The sequence below is a fragment of the Mesoplodon bidens genome (assembly GCF_964165515.1).
Source record: "Mesoplodon bidens genome assembly, chromosome: 2".
Classification (NCBI taxonomy): Eukaryota; Metazoa; Chordata; class Mammalia; order Artiodactyla; family Ziphiidae; genus Mesoplodon; species Mesoplodon bidens.
Window position 1 is genome coordinate 15,012,971 of NC_138177.1, and position 12,648 is coordinate 15,025,618.

General features: G+C 36.3%; 1 protein-coding gene across 2 annotated transcripts in view; it reads right to left on the reverse strand.

Moving 5' to 3' along the window:
• Window positions 1-12,648, reverse strand: part of USH2A (usherin) — a gene marked incomplete at both ends in the record, with an annotated part of 794,746 nt that overhangs the window by 668,104 nt on the left and 113,994 nt on the right. For both annotated transcript variants that reach the window (XM_081220997.1, XM_081220996.1), the window contains one exon: window positions 10,822-10,952. In XM_081220997.1, coding sequence (XP_081077123.1) covers window positions 10,822-10,952 — 131 coding nt within the window. The remainder of the gene's footprint in view (window positions 1-10,821; window positions 10,953-12,648) is intronic.

Here is a 12,648-nt window from a genome sequence, read left to right on the forward strand (position 1 = left end):
ACCAACAAGGACCTACTGTAGAGCACAGGGAACTCTACTCAATATTCTGTTATAACCTATACGAGAAAAGAATGTGAAAAAGAATGAATATATGTATGTGTATAACTGAATCACTTTGCTGTACACCTGAAACTAACACAATATTGTAAGTCAACTATACTACAATAATATTTAAAAAATAAAAAATGTACTTTTTATTTATAATCCCAAATAAATAAGGTTTTACTTTTTAATCATAATGTACATATGTATACATTATATCTATCTATCCATATATACATACATGTACATATGTATGTATCATATGGTGGCTATCTTGCTAAAAGTCTTAAAATACTCCTACTTTGAAATTGCCTTCAAGATCTATGATCCCTAAGCTTCAGCCATGCAGTTTTGCTCTTTGCACTTGTCCTCTCGTCTGGGAGCACCTAGAGGGGCATTGATTACTGTCTCACCTGCTTATCCCTGGGGCCTCTCTCCCATAAGTGCCCATGAATGAGACTTCCACGTTGCATGCAAGCTGGTTCTCCTCCCACCCACGTCCAGGCCTCTTTTGCTAACACGTGCCAACACGGTTGAAGCAGACCACCTTCCACAGGTGCCTCTGCCACTACACAGGATCCACCCGCAAGCAGGCACTGCCATCAGTATTGGTCTGGTAACCCCAAGGTGCTGATGAAGTACTATATTCTCAGGGATTCTCGTTAAACAGAAGCCACTCTGTTGTGTATGTACCAATAGAAGAAAACATACTTCTCACTGTTGGGCTACCTTCTGTCACATGGGCACCGAGCAGAGATGACAGGTTCCGCATCCTGATCCATTCTCCTTTTCCCTAGTCCACAGCTGTAGCTAGAAAGTGGCTCCCTCACTAGGGAGTACCTTTGTCCAGCCCTCCATTAAACTAGTGTAGCCATGTGACTTGCTGTCACCCAACAGGATCGTATCAGAAGAGACGTGTGCCAAAAGGTGGGAGTTGTTTCTCCACATTGGCTTGTCCTTTCCTAGTGAAAGGCAGAGCTATGGAGTGGAAGAGGCTGTGCCCTGAATTGTCGTATGGAGAAGAGCCACCAGGCAACCAGGAACAGCTGCCTTGGAGGGGTTAGAGGAACAAGAAATAAACTCCTCTATTGTTTGGGTCACTAGACATCTCGGGGTCTATTCATTACTTGTGCTTAGCTTATCCTAACTACTATCGGTAGCAATGCAGTTGCAAACCTTGTTATTACCTCACACTTGTTAGTTCAATCAACAACCACTTATTACCTAACATGCCTGCCAAAACTATCAGCACTGTTGAATCTGACCTTGAATGCCTGAGGTATTCTTACTCGGCCAAGTTTGTATATCGTGGCCCTTGGGATGAGTTCATTCCCAAGGAGGTGCCAGATGTATCCAAATATGTGGTCCTCAACTTGGGCTGAGGCTGGGAACGTCACCGCGGTCGCAGCTTCATCTATTTTACCTTCAGTTTACCACAACTTTGAATCTTGGATAACGTCTTCAGAATGAGCCTTTCCACCAAGCTCAGCTCCATTTCCTCCTTCTCTTCCCATGTGCACCCCAGCACCTTTATCCCTATCTTTGTATATGGCCCGCTACATTCTCAGGTTGATCACTTATCACTCAGCTTACCAGCTTCAAGAGAAATGTTACTACCCATCTCTCCTTAAGTCTCTGAACGAGGTACCACATGACTTATGACCAAATCTTCATGTCTTTCTTAAAGCTCCACATAAACTCCCCACCTTTCAAATCCTTCGCCATCCTAATGCTTACAGCCAATACCCATACATCATACTATTCAAGGTCAGTCTCCTTATAGGCCGAAGAAACCTGTGCATTACTTCTCTTTGTACACTTTAATATTGGGGTAACACAAAATATAAGGCAATATGTTTCTGGACTTTTAGATATGTTGTGGTAATTAATGACAAATACTTAGTTCGGATCAGAGGAGAAAAAGTTGATGAACTGCAGGAAATGGGACATTATGCAGAGAAAGTATATCCTGCTCCATTTTTTAATGTATTTCCTTGACAATTATCACCCTGGCAGAACAATCAATTTTCACAAGTAGGATTCTTACTCCTTATGATTCCATCTTCCATGGGTCGACTCTGGCAATACTTCCGTCACTGATGCCTTTCCATTTCATCTAATTCATCTCAACCACTCGACTCCTGCCTTATTAATTTCTTTTTTAATGTCTCTTAATCATTTCTCTCTCCTCTGGCTCTATTACAACCATTTATTGATGACTTCTTGAGTATTACAATCAACCATTCTTCTCTCTTTTTATAAAATTACAATTATATTTTGGTTTTCAGCCAACTTTTAGATTCCTTCATTCACTGTTTTCTATTTCCATTGTTTTAAAAAAATGGCTTAGGTTAAATCTTCTGATTTTGAGGACATAGTTTAGGGTACACTTTGACTGCAATTTAACAGGGGCTCAGCATCATGGAAAACTTAGAAAACCACTTGACTTTAAGGTGGAATTCAGAGGATACGAGAGAGTGAATCCACTCATGACCAAGTGTATGCAGAAGGACACACTCACATTTACCACCCCCCAACACAGATCCACATCCAGATTCTCTTCTCTCTGCATCTTTGATAGACAGTTTTCTAGCAACTTGGTTATTAAAGACTGGTCCACAGACGGCAATGAGGCATCACCTGGAAACTTTCACAAATATAGAATCTTAGTCCCTGCTTAAGACTTTCTGAATCAGAATCTGTCTTTGAAAAAGCATCTGAGAGATTCACATGCACACTAAAGTTTGAGAAGAACTGCACTGGCTGACCTCCTACATCTTGTCTGTTGTGGCTTCACTCTCACGGTTTCATCAGCCAGAGACAAGAACACAGCAAAGTAAAGGAGAAAGAAGGGAAGAGACATGGAGAAAATCCCAAGCAGAAAAGCACTCAGACAGCACTGCTTGAATGCCTTTTGCATGAGGCAGGCCATATGTTAGGGCCTTTCCCGCAAATGTCCTCACCACATCAGCATCACCTGGGCACGTAGCTCGAGCAGGTAGTCCAGGAACACCAGCAAACATACGAAGGGCAAGGGTAGTGAAGGGGAAGTTTGGAGACAGACAGTTTCTTCCCACGCTGGGTCAGGAACAGCCTGGGATCTCTACATAAATGTACTTTAAGTATGACCTTCATAGGTCCTTCCCCAAATATCTCAACATAGTTTTTTAAAGCATCAACCAGGCCTGGGGTTCTATCTGGTTCTTCTGGGCCTAAGTCACACTAGATGAGGAGAAGGGAAAGAACGTTCAACCTCCAACTCAGGATACATATCCAACAACTCAGGCACTGAGTGCGAAGGAAACAAGAAGGAAGTGCAGTGACATTTTGGGAAACACATTATGCGTATCTCTACTATTAGCCAAGGCTGCTCATAAGATGAATGGATTTCTTTTCCCCAGTGCAGTAATTTTTTTTTTTGCCCAGATACTGAAAGCTCTCCCTTTAAAGATACATAAACAAAAGTACACAGATACACTCCCACATACAATTTAAAGGTATGTATGGATGCCCTAAAACTCATCCATGGTAGCCCTAGGGATCTCAGGACTCTATATTAAGGATTTCTCAATAATAATAATGACTCTTCTCCATTTTCTCCTAATAATATTAATATTATTATGTGCTTTAGATGCTCTATGACTTTGATGGTCTTGACTTTGGCATCAGCAATTTTAGGGTTTAGTGACTCAGAGCATTACTTCATGCCATTTTCAAGATCTTGGCATTCACAAGAGGAACAATTACAATATTTCTTACAGAAGAATAAGGCAAACATGCCATACCTTATGAGACTGGATGGAGTTTCAAATGACAACGCCAAAGGGGAAGTTTCCATTCAGAACACAGAATGCACAGCACAGTCACTCAGGCCATTTGGGGCTGGCTTGGTTCCTAAGTTATTATAACAAAATGAGACTTGAACTACTGCCTAATTTCCTTGTATGCTTCCTAATATTATTAAGGACTGTAATTGCATGAGTTCTAAAAAATGTGCTTGAATTTAATTTTACAGTTTATAATTCTGACATTGTTGACAGCTTTTTTAGTGTGTATTCTGTTATCCAGTTGAAAATGACGGTAAGCAGTTTTAGAAATCTTTCATAACATTATTTAGGCAAAGGTGCACTTGACACTATATTTCCACATATAATAATAATCTGTATTCTTTGTGTCTGTATGTGGAGGATGAGAAAACAAAATAAAAATTAGGTAAAATGTAAATGTGATTTAGAGATGGAGAATGTGGAGGTTTTAAATTCATGAAAGTGTTCTATCACTGTATCTACCTTCAGATTCCTATATGTAGCTCTTTCTGGCTACCTGTCAGATTTCATGAAAATTCTCTTTATTTTTTTCTGACTATAAAAATTATCAACAAAGCAAATTAGTCAGAAAAAAAGAAAAAAATGTTTTTAAAACAAAGAAAAATGTTAATTTTTAAAAACATCTTTCCTTTCATGCATTCTTTTTTTTTTTTTTTTTTTTTTTTTTTTTTGCGGTATGCGGGTCTCTCACTGTTGTGGCCTCTCCCACTGCGGAGCACAGGCTCCGGACGCGCAGGCTCAGTGTCCATGGCTCACGGGCCCAGCTGCTCCGCGGCATGTGGGATCTTCCCGGACCAGGGCACGAACCCGTGTCCCTTGCATCAGCAGGTGGACTCTCAACCACTGCGCCACCAGGGAAGCCCCTTTCATGCATTTTTAAATTAGATTTTTTTTGTACATAGAAAATGACACACAGAAGCATCTTTTTAAAAAAGCCTTTTCTATTCTTGTCTCTTTCTCCTATTCTCACTGCCGAGATCAAAGTCCATGTTGTAATATATACTTTGTACATTGTAATATGTCCGTACTTTTTTTCCTCTTACTACTGAATAAAATTCCATTGAGTGGATATATTACATTTTATTTATCCATTCATCAGTTAATGGACATTTGGATTATTTCTACACTTTGACTATTATGAATAAAGCAGCAATGAACATTCATGAAGAAGATTGTGTGAGGATATATTTTTTCTTTTTGCTTGGATATATAGCAAAGAGTTAAAGTGCAGAATCGTATGGTAACACTGTAGTTAATATTTTGAGGAACACCAGACTGTTTTCCAAAGTGGGTGCACATTTTACATTCCCACCAGTAGTCTGTGGGAATTCCACTTTCTCCACATCCTCATCAAGACATGTTACTATCTGTACCTTTAATGATAGCTATCTAAGTGAGTTTGAAGTGGTGTCTCATTGTGCTTCTGATTTGCATTTCTCCTAAGACAAATAATGTCCACAGCATTTTTTCATATGCTTATTTGCCGTTTGTATATCTTCCTTGGAGAACTGTCTATTTAGATCTTTTACTCATTTTTTAATTGAACTGTCTTTTAATTATTGAGTTGTAAAGTTTTTCTACAGACACTAGAGACAAGTCTCTTATTGGCTATATGCTTTGCAAATATTTTCTCCCATTTTTTGGGTTGTTTTTTCATTTTCCTGATAGTGTCCTATGTAAAACAAGTGTTTTAAATTTTAATGAAGTCCAATTTATCCAGTCTTTTGTTGCTTGTGCTTTTGGTGTCATACCTAAAATGTCACCGACTAATCTAAGGACATGAAGATTCACATCTCTATGTTCTTCTAAGAGTTTTATGGTTTTAGCCCTTACATTTTATTCTTTGCTCCATTTTGAGTTCATTTTGTATAAGGTATGAAGTAGAGAATCCAACTTCATTTTTTGCATATCAGTATAATTTATTGAAAAGATCATTTTTTCTTCATTTGTCTTGGCACTCTTGTTAAAAATCAACTGACTGTAAAAGTGATGGTTAATTTCTAGACTCTCAACTCTATTACAGTGATCTGAGTATCTCTCCTCAAGCCACATCACACTGTCTTGATCACAACATTATAGTAAATTCTAAAATTGAGAAGTGTGAATCTTCCAACTCTCTTCTTTTTCAAGACAGTTTTGGCCTTTTTTGAGTGCCTTGAATTTTAATATGAATTTTAGGATCATCGTATAAATGTCTGCAAAGAAGCCAGTTGGGCCTTTAACAAGACTGTGTTGAATCTATAGACCAACTTCCATCTTAGCAAAATTAAGTCTCTGATACATGAATACAGGATGTTTTTCCATTTATTTAGTGCTTCTTTAATTTCTTTCAACAATATTTTGTAGTATTCAGAATAAAAGTTTTGGATTTATTTTATTAAATATATTCCTAAGTATTTTATTATTTTGATGCTATTTAAATAAAGTTGTGTTCTAAATTTCATTTTCAGATTGTTCATTCCAAGTACATAAAAATACCACTGATTTCTGTGTATTGATCATGTATTCTGCAAACTTGTTGAACCTTATTAGTTCTGATAGACAGTATTTTAATAAATTTGATAGGGACAGAGTAAAGAGACAAAGTAGGTGATTACATAGTTAATCCTAATAGGGGATTTTAAGGGGAGAAAAAAGTATGGGAGACATCTGTAAGTTAATGATCACTCAAGAAAGCTGGTTTACTTAACCACAAAACCAAGCAGGCTTGCTAGCAACAAAACCATGCAACAGAAGCATGAGACATGCCCCCCGAAAATAAAACAATGGTGGCATGAGACCCACATCCTGCCCAGTGAGTTCAGTAAGTTCATGATTCCTTGGACATGCTCCTCTGTGCACACTAAAGAAAATAAAAGGAAAAGGTGACATTATACTAAAACCTGAGATGATTTACCATTTTCAGCATATGTTACCGCCTTTTTACTCATTTCCATTGCGCCATGACAGTCCCGGCTTGACCATGTAGGGACAAAAAAAGTCCCCCGCCTGACATGGAGGAGGAACTGATGATGGAAGCCTGATGTCTACCCAAGGAAAAGGAAGAAGGTGGTCTTTCCCCCACTTCTCTCTTTTCCTTTGATTGTAAAACTGTAGCCCACTAAGTTCTGGGGCACGGCACCCTCTCATTAGGCCGCTTGTAAGCCTCACAAGCATCCTATTCTAAAAAATCCCTTCTTATCACTTTGCCTCTCACTGAATTCTTTCTGCACTGAGACATAAAGAACTGGAGCTCCTCAGAGCCACCCAAAACACTACCTCTCTGTTTCAGATTCCTTGGAATCTTGGAATTTTTTACCTATGAGATCATGTTATATACAAAGACAGATAGCTTTACTTCTTCCTTTTCAATCTGGATGACTTTTATTTCATTTTCTTGCCTAATTTCCCTGGTTAGAACCTGCAGTACAATGTTGAATAGAGTATTGTTGTCTTATTCCTGATCTTAGGGAGAGAGAATTAAGTTTTTCACTGAAAGTTTTCATTTATAAGTAGGAGGTCAGCTGTAGGTAGGTATTGTGTAGATGTTTGTTTTCAAGTTGAGGAAATTCTCCTCCATTACTAGTTTTCTGAGAGTGTTTATCATGAATTGGTGTTAAATTTTGTCAAATACTATTTCTAAATATAGTATTATAATCAGGTGACTCTTTTCTTTAGCCAGAAAATAAGGTGATTGCTTGATTTTCAAACATTGAAACAGAATGCATTCCTGGAACACAACCACCTTAGTCTTTGTGTTTAATTATTTTAAAATACTGCTGAGTATCTATTTGCCAAAATTTTGTATATAACTTTGGCCTCTCAGTTCATGAATGATATTGGTTTATGGTTTTCTTTTATGCACTGTTGCTGGTCTTGTTTGCTATCAAGATAATATTTTTGTTCACGGGCAATCTTTAACTTTCAATTGGTTTATTAGACCATTTACATTGAATGGTATTATTGTTATATTAAGGTTTAATAAGTCTGCCATTTTATTTTTTGGTTTCAATTTATTCTATCTGTTTTTCAGTCTCTAGTTACTTTCTCCCTGTATTATTATAGGTTATTTGAACATATTTTATTTTATTATTTATTTTTTTACATGAACATATTTTAGAATTCCATTTTGATTTATCTGTGGTGTTCCTGAATACATCATCCTTATAATAAGCCTTTTTAGTTGCTATCTAGATATTACATTATATACACAGATATCAAAGTCTGGTAGTTTTTTTTATTTTACCAATTCCAGTTAAGTAGAGAAAAGTTACTTCCCTTTACATTTCTTACCCTCTCCATTTCTGATATAATTGTTTTAAATATCTCTTCTAATATATTGAGAACCACATTAGATAGTGATGTAATTTTTACTTCAACCGTCAAAAAATTTTAAAAACTCAAAGAGAAGGGGAAAAATGTGTCGTATTTAGCCATATTTTAACTCTGATGTTTTTTATGCCTTTCTGATGTTTCAAGATTCCTTCATTTATCATTTCCTGTTTAGAGAAGTTTCTTCAGCCAAACTTTAGAGTAGGTATACGCTGGAGACAAATGGATGGATGCTTTAAAATCTTTGCATGATAATTCTAACATCTTTATCACCTTGATGCTGGTATTGTTGATTGTCTTTTTTCATTCCATTTGATACTATCCTAGTTCTTGTAATGATAAGTGAAATTTTATTGGAACCTGGACATCTTGGTGTTATAAGACTCTGAATCTTACTTAGGTCTTGCTTTAATAGTGAGGCCTCCTATGAAACTCTTCTGGTGAGTGAAGAGAGGATGTTGCCTCACTATTGCCTGGTGGGAATAGAAGTCAAGGTTCTCCACTCTGGCTCCACTGACTCAGTAGGGGAGGGTTTCCTTGTTACCACTGGGCAGGACTTGGGGTTCTGACTCTCCACTAGGACTCTGAAAACACTGCCCTAGCTGGGAGGGGAGAAACACCTCCATTTCAAGGAGATCTCAAAGAATGTTTACCTATATTGATGACATCAATGATCAGAGAGGTCTTACCTTCTGAAATGTCATTGCCCTGGGTATGTTCATGTACAATTCCACCCCAAAATTAGATCCACCCCATGAGAGCTGGAGAAAGAGATCCAGAGCCAGTAGTGTACTGGAGCCATCTCCACTGTATGATAAAACCATTCTTCCCAAATTCATATTTGGTGACATCTCATTGGTAGCTTAAAATTGATGATGTGGGCTTTTTATTTTTCTCAGATACCCCAGTGTTAAATATTTACAAGCACAGAATTACTAAAACTGTCTCCTACCCCAATAAAATGGACTTGAAATAGAAATTTGAAAAAAATTAGGTTTTAATTTCTTGCATACTTGAGTTATAGAATTGAGAGACAAATCTGCTACACTTTACTTCATATGGGTAATGACATATAAATGAAACTTTGGGAGGTGTAACTTTAGTTCACAGTTTTTCAGTACTATATACCAAAATTACCTTAGATCTTCAGGGAGAAAAGGTATTTAAGTGAAAAATTTACATAATGCTTAGATTATTATAATAACCATCCTAAATGACCATCTGACTATGAGATTAGTGCTCAGACAGAATCTCTCTTCATTCACTTAACTTATTAAGTAAGTATTTATGGGGTGCTTATTATGTGACTGAAACTGTACTGTTTGTGTTGGACAGAGAGAAGATAAAGAAGATAAAGAAGTAAATAAGTGAATTTATTTAATTTGCTGAAGTAAATAAATGAATTTATTTAATTTGCTTAATTAAATAAAGGCTACAATGAAAATAACATGGGATGATGTAAAATACTGTGATTTGAAAATGTTCTACAACTGGGTGATCAGTGAAGAAATCTCAAAAGATATATCAATCTTTGAATTGAGACTTGAATAACACGCAAAAGACATCCATGTTGAAAATTCAGGGCAAATGTATAAGGGTGAGATGTGTAAAGACAGTCAGATTTTACTAGTCAACACATATAAAACTGTAACATGACTCTCTCAGAAAATAGTGCCTCAATATCACAATATAAAAACAGTAGAGATTGCCTTTTTAGTTATTTTTCTACCTCCCAGCTTTCCAATGAAGCATATCACACACTATGGTTAATCTGAAGGTCTTCAAATCCATACTAGCTCACTTTATATTTGGCTTTTATTTGTTAAAACCATTTTTAATGCATGTTCCAAGTTATATGACAAATACATTTTGCCTTGAAATTATTATCATTCCATTGTAACTTAAAAAATTTTTTTTTCTTTAACCAGATTGTGGTTTATGCTCTTGGCCACTGCATTCTCAACTATTTGCAAGAGAATATGTAATTATTAAAAATTAATACAATCATTGAATTGATACTTCAAGGTAAATTTGCCTTTTATCTACTTTCATGTGGTAATATTATCAGAACAGGTAAAAAGCTTCATTTAAGTATGGAGCTGCTTTTCCTGATGTATAATACAGTTACAATCTGTGTTCATATAGGTCAGACATCAATATTTGTGACGTTGGTAATTAAAATTAATAAAATGATAAAAACCCATTGTACTGTTAGATAGAGAAAAGGTTAAAAGAAATTTAGACCAGAGCTATCATAATTTCCATTTGGATCTGTATGTGACTTTTGCTATACTATCTTCTATGGAATTTGGGAGGAAAACTGTTCTTGTTTACTTAATATCACTTATTAATATTAATTCACCAGTAATTCCAAGACACATACTTAAATTACTTCATTGTTTACTTGGAACCCCAAGTTGCCAAGTTTCTTGACAACTGTAAAATGGACCACCCAAGTAGCCTTATATTTTATATTCATATTAAAAGTTGCACAGAAACACCCTGAAAGCAACCACCTCTTTGAAATGTAAGCACACACACAGAGGACTTCCTGATATAGCCCTCAGTATCACTGATAGACCATCTCCTAAATTAGTTTCTGGAAGAGAGCAATTCTTTACCTTCAATAGTGAGAACTCACCTGATTGCACAGGAAGCTATTGTTTCTAGTGCCAACTTTATCACAGTCACAGGGTTTGCAAACATCTATGGCCGAAGGATCTGCACCAACTTGTCGGAAAAAGTAATCCTTACACAGATCACAGTTCTTCCCTGCATCGGGGAAAGGTTATGCATTATGACTTCATTCATTAAAATCAGCTGCATAATTCAAAATTAAAGACTGTATTCCTTTGAGGGAATTCTATAATTTTAGGGATGTCCATTTTAATGCACCTTTCATCTCTACCTGCCAATTTAGTGATCCACAGCATATGAAACAATGAACCTGTTACAAACTGTGCTCTACTTCATTAAACTCCCAGCTGTTATATAATACCACACTTCTAAAAAGCTGTGCTTTGTAGGGGCCCATACATTTTGAAAGAGTTTGTTTCCAAACTTAAAATTTTTATTTCTAGGACCAGGTACTGAATCTAAAATCAAATATGAGAAATTTCTACATTCGTGGTAGATGACAGCTCTACAGTTGGAAGCAAATAAGCATATATTATTCAAATATTTTTCCAGAACTAAATCTTATAAAATAGAAGACTGCTTTTAATGTAATTTACTATTTCATAGTTAATGTGATTAAAAGCAAATGCTTCTGTTAGTACTTGTGGCCATTATTTTTCATTTCAAATATCAAAATAGAATTTTATATTTAGCTACATCAAATAAATTTCATATTAAATAGTAGAATATCTTGACACATTAGAAATATGAGGTAATTCCTATTGTTTACAATTTATTATTCAGAAAATTTCCCTTTCCATTTTATATAAGAACTACAGGGAGTTTCTAAACTAAATGTGAGTAGCATATCAGATCACTGAAATTGAAATAAAACTGAAGGCTATCAATTCCCCCTTTAAACCTGATGCACTCTTCCTCAAATATTGCTGAAACTGGCCCAATATTAGAAAACTATGAAAACAACTTAATCAAATGAAAAACTCACACTCTAATGGATCTCGGCTGTGGACAAATTAAATGGATTTATAATATGTCTAGAATATTTCCATTTCTATATGCTGAGGACTCCCAAATTGATATCTCCAATCTAGAAATCTCTCCTTTATTTATCATTCAATGAATATTTATTGAGTGATTACCATGTTCCAAACTCTGTGCTAAGGGCTGAGGAAAATACAAACTGCACCCTTTTCACTGTTACCTTATAGTCTAGCAGGTAAGATGAATCCTAATTAAATTATTACAGGAATAAATATATATTTACAAACTGTGATAACCATAAGATGCCACTAAAGTATATAGATTATACTGATCCTCTCTGAAGCATCATGGAAGTCTTTCTTTAAGAAAGGAGCTTCAGAACTGTGTTTCTGACTACCCCAAAGAGAGTTTCTTCTTTGTTTCTTGGAAACACACCGTGAACTTGTCCAAAACAGAACTTGTCATCTTCTCCCTCAATTTGATCCTCCTGTATTTCCTATCTCAATGGCTGGTACCAACGTTGACCGTGTTGCTCAAACTGGAATGTTAGGCATAAGTCTTGACTCTTCTTCCTTCCTTTACCTACACTCTGCACCTTGCTCGGAAAATGCTGTCCCTGCCTACCCTAAGTTTCTATTGGATCCGCTCATCTCTATCCACACCACCTTAAATGTTTTCCCGCATTATTTCTCAGCTGGACCATTGCAATACCTGACTAACGTTTTTTCCCAAACCACTTTTGACTCCCTCCAATCCATTCTCCACTTTATAACCAGATGGGTCTTTAGAAATCACAAAATTCCTTTCCTTAAGTGCCCTTAAATGGCATCTCTTTAACCTTAGGATAGAA